The sequence below is a fragment of the Serinus canaria genome, chromosome 5, assembly GCF_022539315.1.
Source record: "Serinus canaria isolate serCan28SL12 chromosome 5, serCan2020, whole genome shotgun sequence".
Classification (NCBI taxonomy): domain Eukaryota; kingdom Metazoa; phylum Chordata; class Aves; order Passeriformes; family Fringillidae; genus Serinus; species Serinus canaria.
Window position 1 is genome coordinate 3729381 of NC_066319.1, and position 25933 is coordinate 3755313.

The 25933-nt window shown below is 41.0% G+C and overlaps 1 protein-coding gene across 1 annotated transcript in view; it reads left to right on the plus strand.

Moving 5' to 3' along the window:
* The window catches only part of NELL1 (neural EGFL like 1), a 299917-nt gene that overhangs the window by 145685 nt on the left and 128299 nt on the right, over positions 1 to 25933 (plus strand). The window contains exon 13 of the mRNA XM_050975915.1: positions 1100 to 1225. Coding sequence (XP_050831872.1) covers positions 1100 to 1225 — 126 coding nt within the window. The remainder of the gene's footprint in view (positions 1 to 1099; positions 1226 to 25933) is intronic.

A 25933-nucleotide genomic window follows, 5' to 3' on the forward strand; every position in this document is an offset into this window, starting at 1 on the left:
TACTGTTTACTTTTCCAGAATCAAAAAAAGAAATAATGTTTCATGAAGAGCAGTGGCAAGGAAGACATTACTAACGATACAGGAGTTTTAGGGAATTTTCTTGCTGAAATTTATTTTTTTAATTATTAAATCTATTATTTATAGATTTATCTATTTTTTATAGATTTATCTATATTATTATATATATGATATATTAGATAATCGATAGATAAATATTATCTATATATTATCTATATATTTATCTATATATCATCTATATATTGTCTATATATTATCTATACTCTGTATTATATATAATTATTAATCTATTATCTATATTATTATCTATCTTATATATAATTATTAGCAATCTATAATCTTTATGTTATCTATATAATTATCTATATATTATAGATTTTCTATATAATATATTATATATTAGATAAGCAATAGATATATCTATATTATCTATATATTTATCTTTATCATCTATATATTATCTATATCTATATATGATCTATCATCTATATATTGTCTATATATTATCTATACTCTGTATATATATAATTATTATTCAATCTATATTTTATCTATGTATATTATTATTAGCTCTATTATCTATATGTTATCTATATATTATCTATATTTATAGATATCTATATATAATTATTCATATAGATATCATAGATAATATTATCTATATATATCTATATTATCTTATATCATCTATATATTATCTATCATCTATATACATCTATATATTATCTATCATCTATATATTTTCTATATATTATCTATACTCTGTATTCTATATAATTATTAATCTATTATCTATATCATTATCTATCTTATATATAATTATTAGCAATCTATTATCTCTATGTTATCTATATAATTATCTATATATTTATAGATTTATCTACTATTTCTAGATTTTATAGAATGTATTTATTCATTAAATCTATTTTAAGGAATATTTTTTACTGACTTTGCCTTGTTTTTCAGTGCTAGCCTTTAAACAGACCGCCTTTGGCATTGCATACACATTTGATTTTCTGCAGTGTCCCGTTATGCATGTCCCTGAGTCTGACTGTAGTTCCCTGGGTGTTTCCCCCTGCAGACATTGACGAGTGTGCTGCCAAGATGCACTACTGCCACGCCAACACCGTCTGTGTCAACCTGCCTGGCTCCTACCGCTGCGACTGCGTGGCGGGCTACGTGCGCGTCGATGACTTCTCCTGCACAGGTGAGCTTCAGCTGCAGCCCTGGCACTGCCACGCTTGTCCTGTGGCTCTCCCCACCTTCTGTCCAGTCCCAAAGGCAGCTGGCCCTTTGCCAGGGTGGAATTTAGGCATGGATAAATGTGGTAGGAAGTGCCTTTCACCTGTGTGGGTCCTTTGGGGTTAGCTGGGAAGGTGGCTGAAGGTGGTCACTGAGGGGTCTTGCCAGCCAGGACACAGCCCCTGTGTGCCCCACATCTGCAAGGTGCAGGGGATGAGATCATGTATAGTGTGAGAAGAAATAAGACTGTGGTATTTGAGGTCCCCAGGATGAAGGAGGAATTGAGAATCTGACTCCATATTCTCAGAAGACTGATTCATTATTATATTATATAATATTATATTAAAGAATGCTATAATAAAACTATACTAAAGAAAAAGGATACAGACTTAACAAGAATGAATAAGAAAAACTCGTGACTGACTCCTCAGAGTCCAGCACAGCTGATGGTGATTGGCCATTATTTAAAAACAATTCACATGGAACCAATCAAACATGCACCTGTTGGTAAATGATCTCCAGACCACATTCCAAACCAGCAAAACACAGGAGAAGCAATCAGATAATTATTGCTTTCATTTCTCTCTGAGGCTTCTCAGCTTCCCAGGAGAAGAAAGCCTGGTGAAGGGATTTTTTTTTCAGAAAATGTGGCATAAGAGTTGATCAGCTGTGGTCTGAATTTGGTCAGTGGGTTGAAACCCAGGAGAAGAAGGTTTCTGGAGAGACCTGAGACAAACATGCAAAAGGAAAAGTGAGATGTATAAAGTTCCTAAATCCAGTTATTGTTAGGTGGTTTGGAAATTGTTGGTCATGCTGAGAATGAATGTCTCAAGAACTACAACATGCTGTTTAGAAAATACAGCAAGTGGATAGCATTAGAGAGTGAATCTAGTTGGTGTTTTTACAGGTTTCTATCTGCAAAATGAGCTCTAAAAATTCCTAGTGGAAAGTAGCTAGGGCCTCATTTCCATTTAGGGCTTTTTAAGAGACCTTCTCTGAGATCTCAGAAAAATGTGAGAAGCTGCTGAACTGCTCATTCCAGCTCTATCTAGCTGAATAACATCTTTCAATGACAAGGCTCCAGTAAGTCTGATTTGGGGATTATTTTGATGGTACACCTGTCATGCAAAGGAGGAAAATATTAGGTAGGTTTATTGAAATGGATATAAATCACCTTGACACATGTTTAGAATGGTGTAGGGTGAGCTGTTCTCTGAAGTGGAAAGATGGCACAGGAATATTCAATATCAGAATGGTTTTCAGCCTGGAATAACTACATTGTAATGCATGTTATCCTTAGGGAAGGTCATAGGAAATGCTGACTTTCATGATGACAGCATGTCTTTTAGCTAATATTATATACTTTATAAAACTGTAGGAAAGTCCTGCCCACCTCTTGAGAGATGCTGATACTAAATAGCTGTTGGGAAGCTGATTTTTATTTTGCTCAAGGAGTCATTATTTCTGTGTAATCTATCTCTTTTCACTTTTTCTTGGTCTTTTACAATGTGACATGACAATATTCAGACCTTAAATTCTGTGCTGTGTGAGCTATCAACCTTCACAGTGCTGGGGAGGGTGGTTTTGATAATCTGACTCCTTCTTTTCCATACATGCTCTCCTGATTTCCTAATGTGCCTTTCTTTCCAGCAAGGCACTGTCATTAGGCATGCAAAGGGCTGAGGAGGAAAGGTATTTGTGATACACCCAGAAAGTGTGAAGTAGCAAGACAAGTTGCTTGACAGTAATGAGGGAACATTCACTTAAAGTGCATGCACACAAAGGATCCAGAGCAGGTAAAAGAACAGATAATGCAATGAGAGAGACAACTATTTCTTGCAAAAACCACTTCATTTTTGACATCCTTGTTAAAAAGCAGAGCAAGGGCATTAAACAGATCAGGATAAACTTGGTTCATTGCCTGTTGTATTTAGAAATAAGTGTTTGTTATAATATTAAATGTAGTTAAGAGAAATACTGTGCAATAGAAGCACTACTCTGTCTTTGTATTTCACATTATGCTTAAACAGACTTCTAGCAGTAATAGTAATGATTGAAAAAAGGCAATAAAAAATCAGGCAGCAAATACTTAAAAATTTCCCCTTATACTGACAACAAATATTTACCAGGTACCATAGACTGTAGCTATTACTCAGGTCTTTAAAATGTTGTTACTCTTTGTCCAAACCAAATAGGTGAGGCATTTTCTTGTTTTTGAACCATGTATTTGAAGACAAATCTGAAAGCCTGAGATGGGTTGGTGTTTTGGTTAAATTTGTGTGTGTGTGGGGTAAGGCTCTGAAGGGCTCAGGATGAAGATGAAGTATCAGATGTAAGTGCTTAAGGCATTGCATGTATTTTCTACACTGATGAGTCTGAAGCAGAGTTTTTCTACAGAGCAGGAGATATCTTGAGTCCAGTTCATCAAGGTATAAAGTCATTTGCAGCTGAGCAGGTTCTGTGTGTTCCTGGGCTTGGTGGCTGATCCCCCAGCTCTTGTAGCTTTCAGAAAGGGGAAAGTGTGTGGAAGGTGTAAATCAGAAACGATTTTTAAGCTGAATGAAATGTTTCCATTTGATACTGAGGGGGTTTCATCTTTATAAAAGGAAATGGAGTGAATGCTGAAATGCTATGTCAATTTGAATTGAGCAAAATAAAGTTCATTTGGATAGGGCTGAATTTTAAATATGCTGCTTCCAGTATTTTCTTTAAAGCACTGGATCTTAGTGAAATTAAACTAATTTGTACAGGTTTGATGTTGCTGAAAGTTTTTTTTCCCAAAACAATTTTTGGAAAATAGTTTCCAACTGTGAAGTAGAAACTTCTGTGGTTACCAATAAGAAGCTGCTGTGTTGGAAGATGTGCTGATTGCACAGAAAATGCATTTATACAGGGAGAGTGACTAAAACATTATTCTGGATGAAGTCTACCATTACATTAAACTCTCACCTATGACTTCAAATCAAGCACTGATTATTTTGATAAATAATCAGTGTTCAGTCTCACGTAAGCACAAGACCTGGGATGATGAGACAGATTAGTCAGCCCAGTAATAACTTCAACCTGTGTTCACCAAGAAGGGAACATTAGTGCTTTTCTGCTCACCTGTTCCCAGGGCTTTGTGCACTGAATGTTAATGAACTTGTTGAGTGAAGAAGGTTTTATTAAGAAGACTTACCCTGGAATAGGAACCTGCTTTTCAGTCTCTTCCTGTGGCTCTGACAGGTTGTTTATCTGTTCTCTGGTAAATCACAGTCTTGTCCATTCTGAAACTGGCAGGAAGATTTGCTGCTCCAGATGTTCTCATTTGCTGGAATCCACTGATTTAAAGCATTTGATTGATTCTCACATGTTTTTACCCTGGTGGCTTGTTGAAAAATAATTTCTCTTGGGTTGCTTTCTTCTAACGTAGCAGTTTGGGAGTTTGCTTCAGAAGTGCATCAGTTCATTTTATGCTTCTTAAAGCCTTACAAATTATGCAATAAGAATATCATACTTTTATTTTTGATGGGCCTCATCTCTTCTCTAGTACGGTGTTAAAAATTCATGCAAATGATTTTCTGTAGCTTGAAACTAGAATATATAGTTCCTATCTCTCACTGCCATTCAATCAAGAATGCTAATGCTTTTTCATCTTAATAAGCTATAAGTTACCTCTAATGACCACATATATCATGCTGCTAGGAAGAGAAAACAGTGTGGGTAGGTTTCATCTCTCTTTGCATAATGTTGGCATTTTCTACAAAGACAATCACAACGATCACAAAAAAGATTCCTGGCCTTTAACAGCTATGATAGCCATTTAAAAAATAATGACAAATTTTGCATTTTTCTCCTTGTGTCTCCATGGAACACCAAAAGCTTTCTCAAATCCCGCAGTCATTCAAATAATAAGTTTCATTTTATGTGGTCACTGCTGGGCTTGAACGCTGTATTTTGTTTAATTTTCTTGTTTGGTTGTGTTTGTTTTTTTAATTTTCTATGAATATTCGCTGATTATGCAATAAAGCTTAAAGACCTTTTCGAATGAGAGTGCCAGGAGATTTTTCATTCTCCATTTCCATGTGTTACTCATGGCCATTCTTCTAAATGAAGAAGCCTCCTTTGGACTTGAGAATGTCTCAGCCCATTTTGTCCAAGTTTTATCTTTTCAAGAAGTAGAAATAGAACTTTCCATGAAAGTTACCTGGCCATCCAACATGTCAGTAATGCCCACTCTGTCAAAAAGGGGTGAGACCTGTGCAAGCATCCTCCTCTTCATGCACTATGCTGGCAGGTGTTTTTCTCTGTGAAAATAATTCACCTCCATATTTTACTGCTCTGCATGGTTTTTCAGTAGTGGACTGTGCTTTAACCCTCTTTCAGTCCTCAGTTGCTGTGATGGTGTTCCCAGAATTTCTTTAACCTTTGGTTTCTCAAAGCAAAGAGTCACTAAAATATTTGTGTGTTGCTTGCAAAAAGTAAGGCTTTATCTACCACAGAAGCAGGAAGTATTTTCAAAACACATAGTTCAGTATTCTAATTCTGTGAAAAATAGATGTTACATGGAAATATATTATTGAGAAGTCTTAGAATAGAAGTGTATTATTTAGAAGAAGTCTTAGAATATAAATCTTAGTCTTGAGTTTATATTCTAATTTGATTTAAACTATGGGTAGAGAAGAGGAATTAAGAAGAGCTGATGATTCTGACTGGTTATCCCATAAGTCCCTCCACTTCCATCCTGTGTGGTTTCTGGGGCAGCATTCAGTTTTGAATGGACTGCACTTTTCAGAACAAGCCCTTCTCCAGGACGTCATTAGAAAAGTTGTGCTTGAAGCATAGAAGAATGTAAGAGTTCTGAGAAATCTCATTTTCAAGGGAAAAAAATCAGAAAACCTTTCTTCTTCTCTTCCTTTCTTCCCCTCCCCTATCTGTTAAAGGCAGCTCACCTGCAGAAAATCCCTGCTATGTTTAGAACAAATGTTCAAATTGTTTGCTATTACTAAAATTGATGCCCTTGTATTTTTGTTGCTGGGCTTTACCTGTCAGGTTCAAGGTGGTGTAGTTGACCCCGTAATAATACTGATAATGCAGCAAGTTTCAGCAGAGTGAAGTGGCAATCTCAAAGGGCAGGTCACTGGCCTCACATCCAGAATCAGTGAGTGTGTTTGTAAAGGACCCGAATGAAAGCCTTTAGGTGGGCAATTGATAATATGGTCACTTTGAAAAATAGTGCTGTTTTCTGAAATCTAATCTAATGCCCTGCTTTTCCACCATTTCTTCTCTGTGAACTAAATTAGCATTCCAGAAAGCAGCATTGTTGTTTTTGGTGTGGTGCTTGCACTTTCGAAGCGCTGCGCGGGGTCGCGGATGTCCAGGGAGGTCAGTAAAGAAATGTTACAGCTGCTCTTGTGATGGGCCAGGGCTGGGGAATTGATGGATCTGTCTGCTAGCTGAAAACACCCCTCTGGGGCAGCAGGCAGTGAAGGCAGGTCTGGGGTGGAGTAGTTTTCAGGTTTGTTTTGTGGAAGAGCTGTCTTTAATTCTTACTGTTCTTTAGATATCATTGGGATCTGGCTGTAGTGGGGTGACCCTGTCTGCATTCCTGGTACCCACCAAAGCCTCTCTGTCATTTCCCTGTCAGCTGGGCAGGGGAGAGAAAATACTGCAGAGAGGCATTAGTTGGGGTAAAGACCAGGAGAGATCCCTCATTGTCTTGGTTTGAAAAGCCAGGTGTCTGCTAAGGAAGGCAGGAGCTTGCCTTGAAATGGAGAATGTAAACCCCCTCCCTCCAAATTATTATAGTTTTGAAATTAAGGGTGTCTCAGGCAAAGATCTGGGTGTAGGAATGACGCTTCTTTATCAGGGAAAAAAGAAAATTAAAACAGTGACAGAGTCAGAGCATGCCCTGGCCCTCTGTGGTTCAGGGTGGTGGCACAGTCCCATCCCAGGGGGGCTCAGGGTGGTGGCACAGTCCCATCCCAGGGGGGCTCAGGGTGGTGGCACAGTCCCATCCCAGGGGGGCTCAGGGTGGTGGCACAGTCCCATCCCAGGGGGGCTCAGCCCTCCTGCAGTGCCAGCTGTGGCTCTGCTGGAGCAGGGATCCTGCACAAGGGGGGAGTTTTCCTCTGCAGCTCCAGGGCTGCTGGAGATGGGCCTGCTCTCCCTCTGGGAATGCAGGGCAGCAGAAAGCTGCTCCTCTGGGAATGCAGGGGGCAAAGGCTGCCTGAGCTGTTCCATATCTCAGATCATATCCAGGTAGGAATGCTTGGCTCCTCCCCTGGGCAGAGCATCTCCCTATGGGATGGTGGAATTTGATCAGCCATGCAGGGACACTCACTGGCCATGAACAGAAGGTATTTTTTGGAAGGAGGATTGGTTGTGGAAGAGATAAAAATCCCTGTCCCACCTGCTTTTAGCAGGTGACCCAATGTACAGAGGATGACTGCCCCACATCTAAGAGATGGCAATAGAATAGACACCCCAGTCACATCTTGTAACCTCAGCCACTCACCAAATACTGTCACAGGCAAAACAGACTCAAAATAGAGATATTAACTGAATTCATTACTAATGAAATTGGACCAGGATGATGAGAAGTAAAAACAGACCATAAAACCACTTCTTCCCCATCCCTCCTTTTTTCCTGAGCTCCTCCCACCAATGGTGCAGGGAGGTGGCAGTGGTGTCCTGGTCAGTTGATCACTGTGGCATTGCTCAGGAAGAGGAGTCCTTCCCCTGCTCCAGCATGGTCTCCCTCCCAGGGAGACAGTTCTCCATAATCTTCTCCAGCATGAGTCCATCCCACAGGCAAGGCTTCTCCACGGAGTGTTGCAGTGTGGGTCACTGTTCCATGGGGTGCAGTCCTTCAAGGACAGACTGCTCCTGTGCATGGACCTCCCAGGGGTTCCCAGCCTCCTCTCAGGCATCCAGCTGCTTTGGTGTGAGCTCCTCCATGGGATGCAGGTGGATCTCTGCACCCTGGGGCTCTCCATGAGCTCCAGAGGCACAGCTACCTGCACCACAGTCTGCAGGGGAATCTCTGCTCCAACACCTGGAGCAGCTCTTGCCCCTCCTGACCAGGCTGTCTGCAGAATTGTTCCTCTCCCATATTCTCACCCTGCTCTTCTCTGGCTGCAATTACATCTGAGCAATAACTTTTTTATTTCTTCTTAAATCTAAGAGGCATTACCATCATTCTTGACTCCAGGTCCATCCTGGAGCTGTCTGGCCTTGCCTCTGCTGGACATGGGGGAAGCTTCTGGCAGCTTCTCACAAGAGGCACCCCTGTAGCTCCCCTGCTGCCAAAATCTGGCCTCACAAATCCAATACACTTGCCTAATAACTGCATTATTTTTTATAGCATCATAGAATGGTTTGGGTTCTAAAGGACCCTAAAGATCATCTAGTTCCACCTCCTCCTGCCATGGGCAGGGACACCTTCCACTAGACCAGGTTCCTCAGAGCCCCATCCTTGGACACTTCCAAGGATGGAACAACCACAGCTTCTCTGGGCAACCTGTGCCAGGGCCCCATCATCTTTGCAGTATAGATTTTCTTCCTAATGTCTAATTTAAACCTTCCCTCTTTCAGTTTAAGCTATTGCTCCTTGTTCTGTCACTATGCCTCTCTGTAAAAAGTCTCTTTCCAGTTCTTACAGGCCCTCTTTAGGTGCTGGAAGGTCTCCCTGGAGCCTTTTCTTCTCCAGGCTGAACAACCTGAAATCTCTCAGCCTGTCTTCATAGGAGAGGTTCTGCAGCCTCTGAGCATCTCTGGGGGCCCCTCTGGACTCTCCAGCAGGTCTGTCCTTCTACTGTTGGGGCCCAGAGCTGTACACAGCTCTCCTGGAACTCAGGACATCCCTCTGGGACTCCAGAGTTCCCAGGACCCCTGCCAGGGGGCTCAGAGACCCTGGCACACAGCCCAGAACACCTGTGGGTTTGATTACCAACCATGGAACAACTTACCACCTTTATATGAAGAGATAAAAGCCGTGGCAGTTTAGATAATGTAAAAATAACGTACTCACAGGGTGTAAATGTAGGTTTTAGGATTTTTGGTATAGGGGTTTCTGGGGACAAGATGGAGGGATTTGGGTGTGTCTAGCCTTTCTTCTTCTCTACCTCCATCTTCAGTTGTGATGTTGGCACTTTTAGATTGGTCTAGAGTAGAAACTCACTGTCTAATATAGATGCTAGGTATTGGAAAATAACTGTAAATATTGTACAGGTAGTTTGTAGTATATAAAGATAACACTGCCCTGGGGGCAGGCAGAGTGCCTCTGGCTGTCCTGCTGGATGGACCTCAGCTGGGCAGGGAGAAAATTTTATGGATAAAATACAATAAACAACCTTGGGACCGAAAAACTGAAGAGCTCCGACTGATCCTTTGAACGCACGGGATGAACCAGAGACTTCTACCAACAACCCGGGGTCCCAAACCACACAGGACCCCCCAGTGCTGCTGCTGGGCTGTCACAGGAGCAGAGTGAAGGGACAGTCACCTCCCTGAGCTCCTCCTCACACTGCTCTTCATGCAGCCCAGCCTGTTCCTGGCTTTCTGGGCTGCACGTGCACATTGCTGCGTCATGTTGAGGTTCTCCTCCACCAACACAGCCAAATCCTCCTGCTGAAGGCTGCTCCTAATCAATTCTCTGCCCAGAGAGAAGGCATTTGGGATTGTCCTGGCCTGGTGTAGGACATTGCACTTGGGCTTGTGCCCATCATGAAGTTCTGAGGTGCACTCTTCTCAAGGCTGTTGAGGTCCTCCAGAATGGCATCCAGTCCCTCTGGCAGGTCCCACTCAGCTTGGTGTCATCAGCAAACTTGCCCAACTTCCATAGAAAAATGATGCAACTATCAGTTGGGTCGGTGTCACTGTTTATAGATGAGGTGTCAGATATTTAACACAGGAGGTTTGACTGGGGCTGAGCACCTCAGGTAGATCTGGACTCCCCTGGTTCTGCTTGGAACCAATCTGTGCTCCCTTCTTTGGAATCCACTCTGTCACGACACCCTGGAGGCACACTGTGATCTGTATGCATGTCTTCTCACTGCACATCTTCAGGACAACACCCAGGCATTTTCAGATGCCCCTGGACATTGGTTGTAAGACAACCTGAGTGGATGAAGCTTTGCTTGTGCTAACTCAGCAGACAGAAGATATTTATTTGCTGATACTCATTTACCCTTACTGTCGCCGACATGTTTTATGAGAAATCTTTTACTTAAGATTTTTCTTCTCCTGAGAGCTGAGAAGCCTCAGGAACAAATGTAAACAATTCTTATTTGTTGCTGTGGAATGTGACGGGAAGGTCAGTGATTGGCCCCGTCAAACTGTTTGCAATTAAGAGCCTATCACAGGACACCTGTCTAACCGTCTCGGGTTGGGAAGACACATTCCTTTTCTATTCTTAGCATAGCCTTGTAGTGAAATCCTTCTCTCTATTCTTTTAGTATAGTTTTTATATTATATATCATATAATAATAAATCAAGCCTTCTGATACATAGAGTCAACTTTCTCGTCTCTTCCCTCATCATGAGACCCCTCTGAATGGGGTAACACCTTACTGTTGGAGCAGATGACTCAAACATGAGAGCTTTTTGCTTCCAGCCACTGGCATCGATCCTGCAGCTGCTACATGTTTGTGGGACAGCACATTCCCACTAAGAAATGAGTGTGGGGGCTCTCTTTCTATCCCTCACCTCCCTGACTGTTTGTAGGAACTGCCACATTTGGGAATCTAGAGTTCCTATGCCATAAAAATGGATTTAGTCCTGTTGTATCAAGGAGAAATGCTGACCAGGAGACATGGCTTGATGTCCTTGATGTCTCTTTTAGATGGACAGCTTCATTCATTGATCCTGACTGAATATTAAATATGTAATATTGTTTTTTATGCTTAATGCTGAAGTTTATGTATGAGCATGAACATACATAGGCAAAACAATTTAAAATACTGCATTTCTATGACAGTTTATACACCAGCACAAAAGGCTGCAGCTAAGAAATAATGTAAAAATGCTAATTATGCCTGAGTCAAGTAATACAACCATCAGCATGATTTGTGGTCAGCTGTTTAATTAATTTTAGTATTAATAAAGTTACAGAAAATCAATGTGTCAAAAGGACTTGAAAGGATTACCAAGTACTCTGGACAAATTAGCAACACTTCCATGCCTGGAGCACAGGAAAGCACAAAGATGCTTAATTAAACTGTTTACCAGTGAGGAATTTAAATCACTGTAAATATTGCATTTTTAGTACTTTTTTTTCCCCCTCAGATTGGAAGCACTTATGAGCAAGTAATATTCTGTTTTCTGATGCCATTTAAAAAATATTGCAGTCAAAGCCTGTAAGCCCATAAAATGAAGGTAAAGTCAGGAACAAAAGAAAGTAACATGGCATTTAAAATTAGAGGACTGGGGAATAATTCAACTCCAAAGCAACAAAAGATGTTACAAAACTGCATGGAAAAAATAAGGAGAAGATTTATAACATAAAGGCCACATGGTTACTTAGGTCTCATGCACACTGTGCTTCAATGAACTGCTATTGTTTCTTGTGAAAATGTCAATATCTGTAAAAATAACCCTCACTGCTCGCTGAATTCTTGTTGCTCTAAGTCTGTGTTTTTCCCATATCTAATTTATCTGACTCTTTACTAGACTCCCCAATGCTTGTCACTGTGTCTGCATGAATTTGGGCAAAATACTCCAACTCTCTGTGCCTCAGCTTCCCTTTTCCAAAAGAGCAATTAAACACTTCTCAGGCTTCAAGGGATGCTTTGAGAAGCCACATTATCTGTGTTAGTACAGCATTCTCTGACAACACAGAGGAATCAGCCTTTTTAGTATTGTTAAAGACAGAGCTTCCCTATGGCAGCAGTGCACAGTTATCTCTCTGTGGGACTTATCTAAAGCCAAAATGAATGCCATTGAAAGCTCTCCCCTGTGTTAATGGGGTTTGAGCCAAAACCTCTGTGACTGTCAGTCAGCTCCTGGGCAGCTGCTCGGCTTCTGTTTTGCTGGATTGATTTAATCCACTGCCAGTCTTCTGCTGACTTGTCCTGCAGAGCAGAGAAACGCTCTCTGATGCAGGCAGTGCCCACCAGCACACAGATTACCTGCTGCTCAACTTGGCCAACAGCCCTCCAAGGCACTTGGAACAAATGTTTCTGCATTTCAAGGTGCCTCAGACTAAATCACATTTCCCTCCACAGTTCTGGGAACAGAGCTGCTGTTGACTGCAGGTCAAACTAAGGAGTCCTGCTTAGCACCAGGAGCTGAGTCCTGCCTTGCCTTAGAGCACTTGACATTAAAGGACTCAGTAGAGATCAGCATATACTTGACATTGAGTGCCTTAAGGAGTGCAGCTTGCTTTTGGGAAAGAGTTTACTCAATCATGTTCTGATCTTTTTGGAGATATAACTGCCAGGGTTTGTCATCTCCTTTGTCCAAACATGTAAAAAATTTCCCAATCTCTGTTCTGTTTCTAGATACCATTAGTAACAAACTCTTTGTTCTTCAGACAAGCATTGAGCTCTCCTACTAAATCAAGGAAGTAACTGAATCATAGAGAAGGGCATCAGGCTCACCATTCCTCAAGGCAGGATCCATGGACTCTGAAACACCCTTTGTCTTATCTGTTCTTAAAAAAACCAGGCAATTTCAGTGAGGGAAACACTTTAATTCCCTTTTTGTGTGTGTCCCCCTTCCTCAGCCTTTTAGAAAGGTTTCCTTAATGGCTCCCTTAAATCTCTCTTGCCACAGTTTAAGCCTGTCACCTCTTGTCATATTCTCAGTGAGCACAGAGAATACTTTGACCTTTCTATTTGCACTCCATTTTAATATTTGAAATACCTTTTCAAGAGTATGCTTTAATCTTCTTGTCTGAAACCTAAAAGCCTATTTTTAGTTTTGGGGCTGAGCAGTACAGCAATACTCTAACTCTTCTTCTTATCTTCACATCTTCTTTTGAAAAGATTCTGGGTCTCTGCCCCCAGAATTCCAGTGTCTTTACAGAAAGTATTTTTCACAAGATTGTTCATGTGTGTCAGGGAAGGTGCTCTCAAGAATGGTCCCGGGTAAGAGGAGGTGCAATGTGTGTGAGGTTGGCAAGTCAGATGGATAAATGTGGATTAAACCTCCCACACTGATTCTCAGAATCCCAGGCTGTGTTAATGTCTCCTTCCAAAGGCTGGTGGAGCCAGGCCCAGTGCTGGCCACGCTGGATAGGAGTTCTCTGTTTGCCCTGCTGTGTCCTCTTTTTTCTGTCCAAACATCATTCAGCTATACAAAGAAGAGATGTCAAGTACAGAATATCTCTAGTGTTTGCTTTTGGTGCTCCAATAGATTCTATGGCTTGTCTGATTTGAGTAACAACGAGCACGTGGCTGCTGGAAAATATCAGGAGAAAATGCATAAGGCTGTGTGTGTCTTGCAGTGTGTGTCTCCTGTGTGACTGTCCTGGTTTGGAAAGTCAGGTGTCTGCTAAGGAAGGCAGGAGACTCCTCTGAAATGGAAAATGTAAACCCCCCCCCCCTAAATTGCTATAAATTTTAAATTAAAAGGCTCTCAGGCAAAAAATATGGGAGTAGGAAATAACAGGTCTTTAATAGGGAAGAAAATAAAAAGATAAAATAAACAATGCAGTAAACAGCACTGAGAGAGTCAGAACTCAGCCTGACAGCCTGTTGGTCAGGGTGCTGGCAGCAGTGCCACTGGAATTGTGGCTCAGCCCTCCTGGAGGGTCAGGGGTGGTTCTGCTGGAGCAGGGATCCTGGAGAAGGGTGGAATCTTCCTCTGAAGATCCAAGGGAAGAGGCAGCTGCTGTTCCTCTGGGAAATCCAGTGGGAAGCAGTGCTGGTGTGCCAGAACCTCCAGATTATATCTGGGTAGCAATGCTTGGCTCCTCCCTCTGGGCTCCCATCTCCCAGTGGGATGCTGCAGTTCTTATCAGCCATACAGGGACATTCAATGGCCTGTTATCAGCAGGTGATTCCCTGGAGGGAGGAGTGGGTGTGGAAAAGACAAGGAAAACTGCCCACTGAACAGGAGACAGCTGCCATGCAGATGGCAAATAGAAAACACCTTGCCTGGCAATCTGGGACAGTGACCAAGGAGTGTGCAGGGTGTGGCACAGATGGGTGCATTTCTCCCAGAGAAATCCCCTACTCAAGGAGAGGAGCCCCTTCACACTGGATCATAGCAGTGTCCAATTCCTTTGGCTTCAATTTAAGGAATGGTGGAAATGATCTGGGATGCAATCACTGGAGCTGTAGAAAGGCCAAGAACTTGCAGTGTATTTATTTGGATTTGACAGGTGTGTATCTCCTGGAAGGCAGTGTGTTGTGGTGGATGAGAGCAGCCTGTCGGGTTGGGAGTGACATACCTGTGAAATGTGCAGCACCTTTGCTGCTCTGCTGTTGTACCTCTGTGTTTGCTGCTTGGATTTATGGTTTCCAGAGTAAGGCTTTTACTTATGAAACAAAGGAATTCTGTACAACTTGTTAAGCTGAACAGAAAATTTTCCATGAAGTTTGTGGTTCTTACACCTGATGGGCTTTTCTGACAGTGAGAAATATGTGTGACAAAGGCTTTAGTATGTCTTGGGTTTTTCCTTTTTTAAATCTAAATCTGCACTTTATACACCATGAAACAATGTCTTAACACTTCTCATTTTGCTAAGATCTCATTTTTATACCTGTGCTGAGTACTTCAAAGTTGTGTGTCTATTGATTGGGAAAAAGCTAATATTTTATTAACAACTATTGATTTTTGAATGTCTATTACTGTATACAGGTGATCAAAGGATCCCCTTCTGAGCAATCTGAGATACTGAAAAGACCTTAGGACCCTGGTTCAATGATGGGCAGCTGTAATTTGTTTGAAGTGGCTGGGGTTTGGTGTGAGCACTGTTTAGAAATGCATTGTGGATCATCCAACTCTTGCTTTGCTGGTTCTGCATGTTCACAGATAAGTTAAAAAATGCTTTCTTCAGGAGAAATATGTACATTAAGGGGATGGGGAAGAGTGCCTGTGGCTCTGAAGGTGTGAAGTGTGATTTGTCTCTTTATGGATAGCCTAATTCTGGTTTTGGAGGACCTTTATGTTCTGTCTGTGAGCAGGAATATTGAGACACAGTTGCAGGTGAATGTCAGTGTATTTGATAACTAGATATCCCAGATCCCTAAATTTATTTCTGCGTTTGTAAACATTAGTCAATAACCATGAATCTGGTGGTGTTGCCTTTCCTGACGTATTTGTGAGATAATTTTAGAGGTTGTAGAGGAGCTGACACTGGCAGGCAGACTTGCTTGGTCCTTAAGAAATACAGCCTTTGGGAATAGTACAGGGATGGGGGGAAGGAGAGGTGCTTTGATCTATCACTTTGTAGTTAATATTTTCATCCTTTCTGCTGTAGGCTTTTTGCCTCCCAGTATGAAACTTCCTATTTAGTTACATGATTGCATGTAATAATTGCTCAAACTGGGGATTTTTATGACTCTCACAGAAATAGCTCTCATTTTTCATTGTCAGAGAAGTGGGACAGAGCTGGGCAAATGAATGACACACTCTTGCTAATTGTGTTCCCATTAGAATAGTCTGTTGCAATTTCTGTGTGCTTAGATTTTTTTTTTCTTTCCCTTTTCAGGGTTTACAAATAAAGTTCATTTTTACAAAATACAGTTCATGCTGCTAGGCTGAGATAATCAGGTGTTTTGGGGAAGGCTTTGCAGAAGGGGCCAGAAAACAGGGTTGCCAAGCAAAGGATAAGAATGTCAATGGAGAGACAGCTTAATGGCCTCTGAGGGAAAAATATGTTCTTCCTATTTATTTATGAAGAAGAAATGTTTCCATGTTTTCAGGATCCTAGGGATTTGGTTTAGTCTGCTTTGTGCTTGTCATAACAGAGGGTTCTATTTCATAAAGTTTAATGAATAGAATTTTTCATAATGCTGAACTATCTACCAACTCTTGTCCTTTGTGCTATTTTTTGGCTGGTTTGTTGTTGGCCTTTTGCTTTCAAAATATCACAGATGTTAAAAGTAGTGTTTTGTGGAACGTCTGACACAGCAAATTCTTCTTCAAGCAGTAAATTAGGGATGTGCATATTTAGGCACACACACTCCCCAGAGGGGCAGAGGAATCCTCTGATCTTTGGAGACTTGGTCTCAGATAGATTCCTTGCTGTTTAACCAATTCTGAACTGCATCCTCTGTTATAATTGGGCCACAAAAATGGCTTTGCACTAAGGCAAAGACAGTCAAAAGGTAGTTCCATTCCAGCACAACATGTAAAGCTATTCTTTTCTGAATGTGCTGGCAGTGCCTGCTCAGTGCCCTGTTACTTCACTCTGCAGGCTTTTAAGAGTCCCACAAACCCTCTGATGTTCATATCAGGGTAGTTAAATGTATGTAGACCACATTCCCTGTTTCTCTGGCTGGCATGTTAAATCACTTACAAAAGTCTTGTGATTGATTCACTCCACGCTTAGGAAACTTGATGTATTCTGTTCCTCAGAGAAAGTTCAAAATCCACAGTCCAGGTGGCTCTTCTCTCCCTGGATCTGGGGTTTCTAACTTTTCCAAGAAAACTCTATATGGCATCTGATAATGCAGGTTCCTTTACATTTTTTCTTCTTGCTGCTGTAGAAGTGAAACACTGCTGGGGACACTTCCAGAGATGGGGCATCCATAATTTACCTGGACAACCTGTTCCAGTGCCTCACCTCCCTCGCAGGAAAGAATTTCTTACTGGTACCCAATGTGAACCTGCCCTCTTTCAGTTTGAAGTCATTCTCCTGCCTTGTGTCACTCCATGTCCTAGTCCAGGGTCCCTCTCCCTTTTTGTGTTGCTGAAATGGCTTTGGAGGTATTTAAGAGTTTTTTTCTTAGCCCTGTGACTGAAGAAGTTGAGATTTTTCGGTTTTGGTTTTTAAAGTTGTTTATTTCTCTGATCTATTGCATTCCTTCTCTGACCTGCTGAGGTCTGTCTGGCAGGTTGGTTTGTGGCACACTGACTGCCCTTGGGGTGGTGTTAGCTTTTTATACTAAAAATTACATGTACTTTATTTACAATAATTTTCTAATACTTATCACCTATGTTAGACAGTTTGTTTCTATCTTAAACTAATTTAAAAGTGTTACTATCACAGCAGAAGATGGAGGAGAAGAAGTACAAGACATGCTCAGATTGTTCTATCTTGCTTCTTGAGCTCTCCTTCTAAATCTCTAAAATTCTACTTTTTCACTTTGTGACAAGTTAGCTGTCATTCTACTCAAACTTTTGTGGCTTGTAATTCTTCACACAAAGCTGGTGATTTTCTCCATGGGTTAAAATCGAAGGCACAGGTGTCTTTGGTTCTGTGCCAGGGTCTCTGAGCTTTTTGGTAGGGTCTGGAGCTATCTAGGGTAGTCAGAGGAATGGTTTGGGTTCTGACACCTCTCCAGGAAGGGAGTCAAGGTCTCCCCAGGGCCTTTTCTTCTCCAGACTGAACAGCCCCAGGTCACTCAGCCTGTCTTCCCAGGAGAGGTGCCCCAGCCCTCTGAGCATCCTTTTACTGAAGCTTTCCTGATGAAGAAAGCTGAAGATGCAGCAGCTGCAGGGTATCCATCCTTCAGCCTTCAGTGATGTGTGTGTGCTGGTCTGTGGGTACCCACACTGCCCTTCCAGCAGCAGCAAGCTCAGTCTCCTCCTGCTGGGGTGGCTTGGAGTCACCCTGCACTCCTGCAGGAACAGGATCAGCCAGGCTCAGGTGAGGGCAGGACCCCCAGCTTCCCATCCTTCCTCCATGCCACAAGCAAAGCGAGTGTAAATGTGATCTTTTATCAGCTGAACTCAGGAAGAACAAGTAATTAAAGTGGTGTAAGCTGGGAGGCTCACTGCTGCAGACAGCAATCCTGGATACCCTCCTGCCCAAGATCTCTTCAGATAGCAAAGTCCATGGGTTTTTTCTTTCAGATAAAATTAATTGCTTTTTTATTAGAACCTGGCATCTTCACCTGCAGTTGACCTTGTATTTATTCTCTGTCAGCAGGTGTGGTTGTTTCAGAGAAAATACAGCCTCCCTGCAACTATAATATATCAGAGAAGGAATCCCTTTCCTTGGTTCCATCTAATGATGATCTTGTGCCTTGAACCATAAGAATCAATAATTTCATAATTAAATTCTAGCTGGCAGGATGATTTGTGCTATTCATGTTCATTAAGGGACTACTACTTTGAATATTATTTGACTTAAATTCAATACTGCCTAAAGTATTTTATCAGTTGGACCTATTCTGTAAAATGACTGTTTCTGTCTGTCCCCCCTGATTTTTTTCCCCTTTAATCTCACTAAGCAAAAGAGCATTTTCATTAATACTGGGTAAGACTATTCTACATTGTTACTCATTTTACATACCTTTTTCATAGCTGCTATTAGTTTTCTCATAAGTACTGAATAATCATAATCTTTAAAGTATTTTTATTCAATTCTGAAGAAAACAAATGGGACCTTCCAAGGAAGAAAGTTAAGTAGCTACATGAATATTGTAGCGATGTTAAAGAAATAATAATTTTTATCACTTCCATGCTCTGCAAAGAGGAGGATAATTGCTGCTATCTTTTTAAATCCCTCAAATGCTATTTGTTGGTATAATTTCAAACGGCCACAATACATTATTTCCAATGTCCTCACATTCTAACCTTAATATAAAAATGTGATTGCTTTAGAGATGATAAAAATGAGATTGTCACTGGAAAGGCAGTCAGGTTATTATGAAATATCTAATCTAATTGGATTAGCTGGACTTGCTGTGATTTAAACCAATCTGGTAGATGCAGCAAGGAATGTTTGAATAGTTTGGGTTGCAAAGAGCCTTAAAGATCTTCTCATTCCCCTTGCCATGGGCAGGAACACTTTCCACTCTTTCCACCTTCCACTATCCCAGGTTGTTCAACCTTTGCATTTGCATCCTTCAGGATTCTTCAAGAATGTGTTGAGTATCTTAGTTTTATTGTGAATCAGTTACCTTGTACAGGTAACTGATTTGTCATCTTTTACAGCAGGGCACAGATAGCACACAAGATGTTATTGCAAGTGGTTTTTAATTTGGTAAATGTTTATAAGCTTCTCTTTTTTTTTTTTTCCCCTTTCCTGTCCATAAGCATTATAATCCTTGAACCATGTTACTGCAGTGTGAGGGCAGGAAAGTTTAAACTTCATGAAGTATCAATTTCAGATGTTGTATAATTATGACACTGCCATTTTTTTCCTGTGGTTTCTTGACGTTTGTGATCTGGTGCAGACCATGATGCTCCTGGTTCTCCTCCACCATTTAAAAGCTATCTCATCTCTTATAAGATGGAAAGAATATGAGAAACTTGGTAAAAATGACAGTTTTTCTTGTAGTGTCACATTCTTGCTTTTTAAAATGTTTTTATTTAACATATGAAGCATACATTTCCTGGCTTTACAAAAAAACCTGTTAAATATTATGTTCTAGCTAATCTCAATGAATTTTCTGTAGAGTTTATTCTTTCTGAGTGCCAATATTAACTCTTATTTTTCCGGAATGGAGTTACACTTGTTTCTCTTTAGTGAGTTTGTTTGTTTGTTTCCTTTTCCCAGAGAATCTAAAGCTGTTAGCATGCTATTGTATTATGTTCCATGTCTTTGGCCTCCTGTATCTTTTCTTAATGGCAAGTGAAACTAGTTCATGTCTTATTCCCCTGCTGCCTTCTCTTTCTCTGTACAACTGACAGAAATCTGAGTTACAAGATTTCTTCCTCTGTACATGTGATTCAAGACCCCACCCCCCCATTTTCTGGTTTGGTTTGTTTTATTTCCATTATTGCCGTTCATCATTTTTTAATCCCTGTTGTATTTCTGTGGTCATACCAGCACTGATCTAAGATGTGGTGATCTGTTCCAGCCTACACAGAAAATGAGAAAAGCCTGTCCAAGATGAGGAGATAATCCTGCTGAATTTAACAACCACCTCTCGATATAAAATAAAAAAAAAAAACAATAATAATCATTATTATTATTATGCTACAACCTACATTGTGCCTTCTCAGGCAAGAAATGGCACTCAGAGAGGATCACAGAATAATAAGTGTTTCCCTTTCAAAGGGTTTTGAAAACTTTGCAACACAATGTCACAGGCTGTAATAATGCCAGGTACGAGTATTTCAAAGACAATAAGCCTAAAATATGAACTTTCTCCATTAACTGTTCAGAAAAAAGAATGAAAAATAGGATCACAAGCCAAGATAGTCACTGTTCTTTATGTCAGAAACAAAAGATGGGAATTACTGTGGGTCTGGAGCTAGTGTCTGACTCACCCAGTCCAAATGTGCCCCTTTCCCATAGGGGCTAGTGAAGTTGATTTATTAAAATTATGGATATTGATCTAGTACTGATATCCATCTGTGAGGGACAAAGACTCTCTGACAGTTTAAAGTTAGAAAGTGTCTGTTTATTGTGGGATAGCTCCAAATGCACACCCAATTTACAGGTGATTCCAGAGCCCTTTTATCTGTACAAGTATTGAATACCCAAAATACAAACCCATATTCATACCTTTGGTACATCCCATTCCAATATGGATATTGATCTAGTACAGATATCCAAAAACTCTCTAACAGGTAAAAGTGGATGTTTATTGTGGGATAGCTCCAAATGCACACCCAATTTACAGGTGATTCCAGAGCCCTTTATAAAGATGTTTATTGTGGGATAGCTCCCAAATGCACACCCAATTTACAGGTGATTCCAGAGCCCTTTTATCTGTACCAGTACTGAATACCCAAAATACAAACCCATGTTCATAGCTTTGGCACATCCCATTCCAATGGTAATTAGTTCAAAAGCCATTAAGCATGGGCAGTTTGTTCCTCCAAATGAGTCCTGGTCCCTTCCATGGGGAGGGGTCCCAAAATGAGGAAGTAAATGAAGTCTTCCTCCTTCTGACCTTTCTGCCTTTCCAGTGCAAATCTGACAAATGAACCCTTGGTAGAACTCCCATTCCCTGTCCTCAGCTGGGTTCAGAACAGAGGAGCCCCACAATTGTCTGATGTTCCCAAAGCCATTTATCAGTTTCTGTATTCTTCATTACAAACCCAGCTCACCAAACATTGTGCTGACAAGCAATCAATTATTAGTTAACTGCTAACTCCTAACATCATCAAGGCCTGCCCATTGATTTTGATTAACTCCAATAAAGCTTATCTCTAACTAAAACCTCAGCTCCTCTAAAATCTTTAATTCCCTAAAGTTTATGTCACAAAGTTTTAGGGAAACCTCCCAGTCTGGAAGAAGCCTTGTTTGGCTGGCTCTTCACTACAGGCTGGTCTCAGGGTGCCATCTGTCCATGTTAAACACACTCCATTTGTGAGACATGGTTTTTTTTTTGTGTTATGCCATAGTTATTTTTTCTCAGTTTTTTTGGTGAAATGGAGAGGAGGGGTCTCCCAGTCTTATTTTCTCCTTGTGTTCCCCCTCTGTGATTCCTCCAGCAGGGATCTGCTGAGCTGTGCTGGGCTGTTCCCTAAGGCCCATGCAGTCCTGGCTGGAATTCTGAATAATTTAGTTATGAGTAGGGATAGAAAATTTGCATTGCAATTCAGGACTCATAAAGGGTTAACTGCACTGAAGGGGTTTTTTTTTTTCTGTTCTGTGCAGCTGCTTTTCAAAAGCTTTTGGAAAATACAGCAGTTTTGTCAGTGTTGGTGTGGTCACTGGTGACAAGACTTGGTGAAATGTTGCTCATCTTTCCCAGTGAATGCTCTTCAGGATGCCCTATCAATTAAAAAAGCTTTTTCTGGCTGGAATTGATTACTTTTTTCTTATTACAGGAGAGAGAAACTATACTGCATATGTGTAGTAATTTTTCAGCTCTGAGATTATTCCTGGTTGACCTTATCTTGCCTCTTAATAAATATTTGAAATGCATTTCTATCCTCTTAATTTTCTGAGCTGCATGTGAGTCCAGTGAGGTGTGCCTCACAAGATGACTTCCCTGGGCTGCAGCAGCATGAGGTATCCCATTGAAATTCAATTTGTGGTTCCAGGCAATTGTTTTGTTACACTAATTTTATTCACCTGGCATCTTTTTCATGCTGTCGTCTAGGATGCAGGGTCAGATTAGTATCAGAAGAAATCCTTTTTTTTCTCCTTCCAAATTAAACAATTAATATTTAACTATTCAAATTGCTGTTAATTTTTAGCATGTTAATTAAATGATCTCTTTCTGTGGCATTGGAGTGCTTGTGAGTTTTATGCAGAAGGACCCTGCTTGTGTTGCTGCAGGATGGAGATTAGATGGAGGCTCCCAGCTGACATCCATCTCATCTGTATGCATGGGAGCTTATGGCAGGAGATTCCTCCAGGGAATTTGTCACCATGATGCTGCAGGCTCTCTCTGTGTTCAGGTTTTCTGAGGAACAGGTGAAACTAAAAAGCTCCACAGTCCTCTATGGGCAAAGTTACTCAATTACTCTAATGCTAATTTAGTGCTGATTTCAGCACTTGTGCAGCTCAGCTCAGGGATCTGATGGAAAGACAATTTCCTCTTTTACTGTGACAGTATTTGCTGTTCCTTGTAGACATTTGTCATCTGTCAGAGAAGTGACACATGAGATACTGATTGTTAATGACTGTAATTGGGCTTTAGCCCCTGAATGGAAGATGTTAAAAGGACTGAAATTACAGTCTTTATCAAAATTATGTGCTTATATCACTTTCCTGACTGTGGGACAGGAGCAGGCAGGGGACCAAGGAACCTTGCCTTTTCTCCTCTCAATAGGGGTGTTCTCCTAGGAAAGAGTGAAGGCACAAAATGCCTTTGCAGGGATTAGGGACAGTATCTAGAGCAGGAATGGCATTTGCTGTGTAAGGTGTGCCTTTGTTTTTCTCTCTGGTCACCAGTGACAGGACCTGGGGATGGCCTGGAGTGGTGTCAGGGGAGGTTTGGGTCGGATGTTTTTAAAAAAGCTCTTCCCCCAGAGGGTGGCTGGGCACTGGAACAGGCTGCCCAGAGATGTGGCCACAGCACCAAGCCTGGCACTGCTCAGGAAGCATCTGGAAAACACTCTCAGGCACCTGGTGTGACTCTTGGGAGTGGTCCTGTGCAGGGATGGGAGTTGGACTTTGATGATTCTTGTGGATCCCTTCCAACACAGCATGTTCTGTGATTCTGGGTTTAATTAGTTTGATCTTTTCATTTCCTGCAATTCTGTGAAGGGTAATGTCTGGGCATGTACCTCCTGACACCTTCCTCCAGATAATTTTACAGTGATTGTCCTTTTGAAGCTTAACCTGTGACAGTAAGTTTACATCTATCATTTTCCTAATGGGCTTTTATCAGATTTGTTTCAGCCATTCCTTGTTTGTGGTTATCAGCAACCCATTTCAAATTGTCTCTTGATTATTTTATAGTGCTTGTACTTGCCAGCCAGCCCTGAAATGTCAGTGGCTCTCCAGCATGTCAAAATATTTACCTGTCACCCCACAGTAAAAAATGTCTGGTTTCTCTTAGAGTCCAATCTTTTGTTTCAAATGGTTCAAATATTCCAAATCCAATCTCTTTTTCATTCTTGTCTGCTGTTGAACCATTTCACTGCATTAGATGAGCTTTTCAGTGACACAACCCCTTTCTGACCATTTCTTCATGGAAGTATCTCCATCACACAGTCACTTAAGGAGAGAGAGGGGTGGAATTCAGGTTGTGCCAGATGTTCTCACCCCTAGGTTGGGCTTTCTCCTTTGAGCATGTTCTACAGGAAGAACTGTGCTCAGTTCAGCTCACAGAATCATTACTCCCTTTTCTGAACTGGAATGCTCTGTGGAATCCTGCTTTTCTTTGCTGAAACGTGCTGGAATTCAGTTTGAAGCAGTACATTACCATGTGGTGTGCATAGGTACAGGTGTTTTTTATAGGTTGTTCCTTGTGAACATGAAAATTGTTCTTTCCACGTTCACCCTTACCTGAGTCTCATTTCTCATATTTTCTCTTGTTTGACTTAGGTCACATTTTCTGGAGAAACATTCTAACCCTCCTCCTGAAGTTTTAATGCTTCCTTTGTGATTTCTGATAATGTAGCCCCAGTTTCTCACCTGTGCTATCCTAGCAGGGAGATTTTGGGTAACACAGACAAGGGAGCCTGGAAGTCAATGGGACTTCATATTTCTGCAATGCTTTCAGTGGTGTTTGGTGGTTTTAGGTACTTCAACTTACTGCCTCTTTATCCCCAAAATTATGTTCTAAGTTGTTTTTTTGGGAAAATACTCCTTTCTTGCCTCATCATCAGTTCTCTTGTAAAATCCTGTATTTGAATTTCCTTTTTTTTGTCCTACTGTGAGTATGCTTTGGTAGGTTAGTTGTGGAAGCCTGTACAATGTATGATATATAAATTCTGTTTGATCCATCTTTTGTCTTAGCAGTGGGATCTGCAAGCTGTGCACTGTTTTGCTGATCTAAGAGGGGGCAGTAGCAGCCAAAGGAGCCCAGGTTGTGATCTTGTCAGATCTCATAAGCCAATTTTGGGCCTATTGTGATCACTGTTGTGGTAGAATATCTCCAGGGAAAAACAGATGCCCCATGATGCACTTGTTTCTGTTTCTTCTTTCAAATAAAAATTAATTCTGTGAGTTGAGAGCATATATGATGCTGACATTGCACATCTTGAGGGGTAAAGTAATTTGATCACTTCATTCCATGTTCAAGGTCTGTAGTTATTTGTGAGGCTAAAGTAGTTAGCTGAAGTGTTGCATGCAGGAGTGACATAAAGAACTAACCTGTTTTGATTTTTTTGTTTTAAATTTTTTTTAAAGTGCTGAGAGCCCATTTCTCCTAGTTAAATCCATTGGGGGAAGTTAGATTTTCAGCACTCCGAGAGAATAAACCATTTAGTAATTTAGATACCTAAATACCTAAAATTGATTTTTTTCAACATCCATTTTTGAGAATGTCAGTCAGCACTCACTGGCTTTTTGCAGTAGTTACAACCAGGGTATTGTTTTTGGGTTGCCCTCAGATGAAGGAAGGAATGATGGATCTGACTCCATGTTCTCAGAAGGCTGATTTATTATTTTATGATACTATATTATATTAAAGGATACTATATTAAAATATACTAAAGAATACAGGAAGGATACAGACAGAAGGCTAAAAAGATAACAATGAAAACTCCTGACTCTCTCCAGAGCCCTGACACAGCTTGGCCCTGATTGGCCAAAGAGTGAAAACAACTCACAGCAGAATGCAATGGAACAATCTCCAACCACATTCCACATGAGCACAACACAGGAGAAGCAGATGAGATAATTATTGTTTTCATTTTTCTCTGAGGCTTCTCAGCTTCCCAGGAGAAAAATCCTGGGCGAAGGGATTTTTTCAGAAAATATGAATGTGGCTCCAGTGTATTTTTTTTTTTTTTGGTCAGATTTATGTGTTTTCCTGTAATATGATGATGTTCATCCAGGGAAGTAGCTGACTAACCCTCCTGGAGTTATTTAAAAGATGGGGAGGTGAGGCACCTGGGGGTGTGGTTTGGTGGTGGGTTTGGCAGTGCTGGGTTGATGGTTGGACTCACTGATCTGAGGGCTCCTTTCCAGCCCAAGTGGTTTTATGATTTGACATTTCCTGTTGACTTTCAGGAAGAAGCAAGATTCCATCTTTGCTGGGTTAAAAGCCTAAAATGT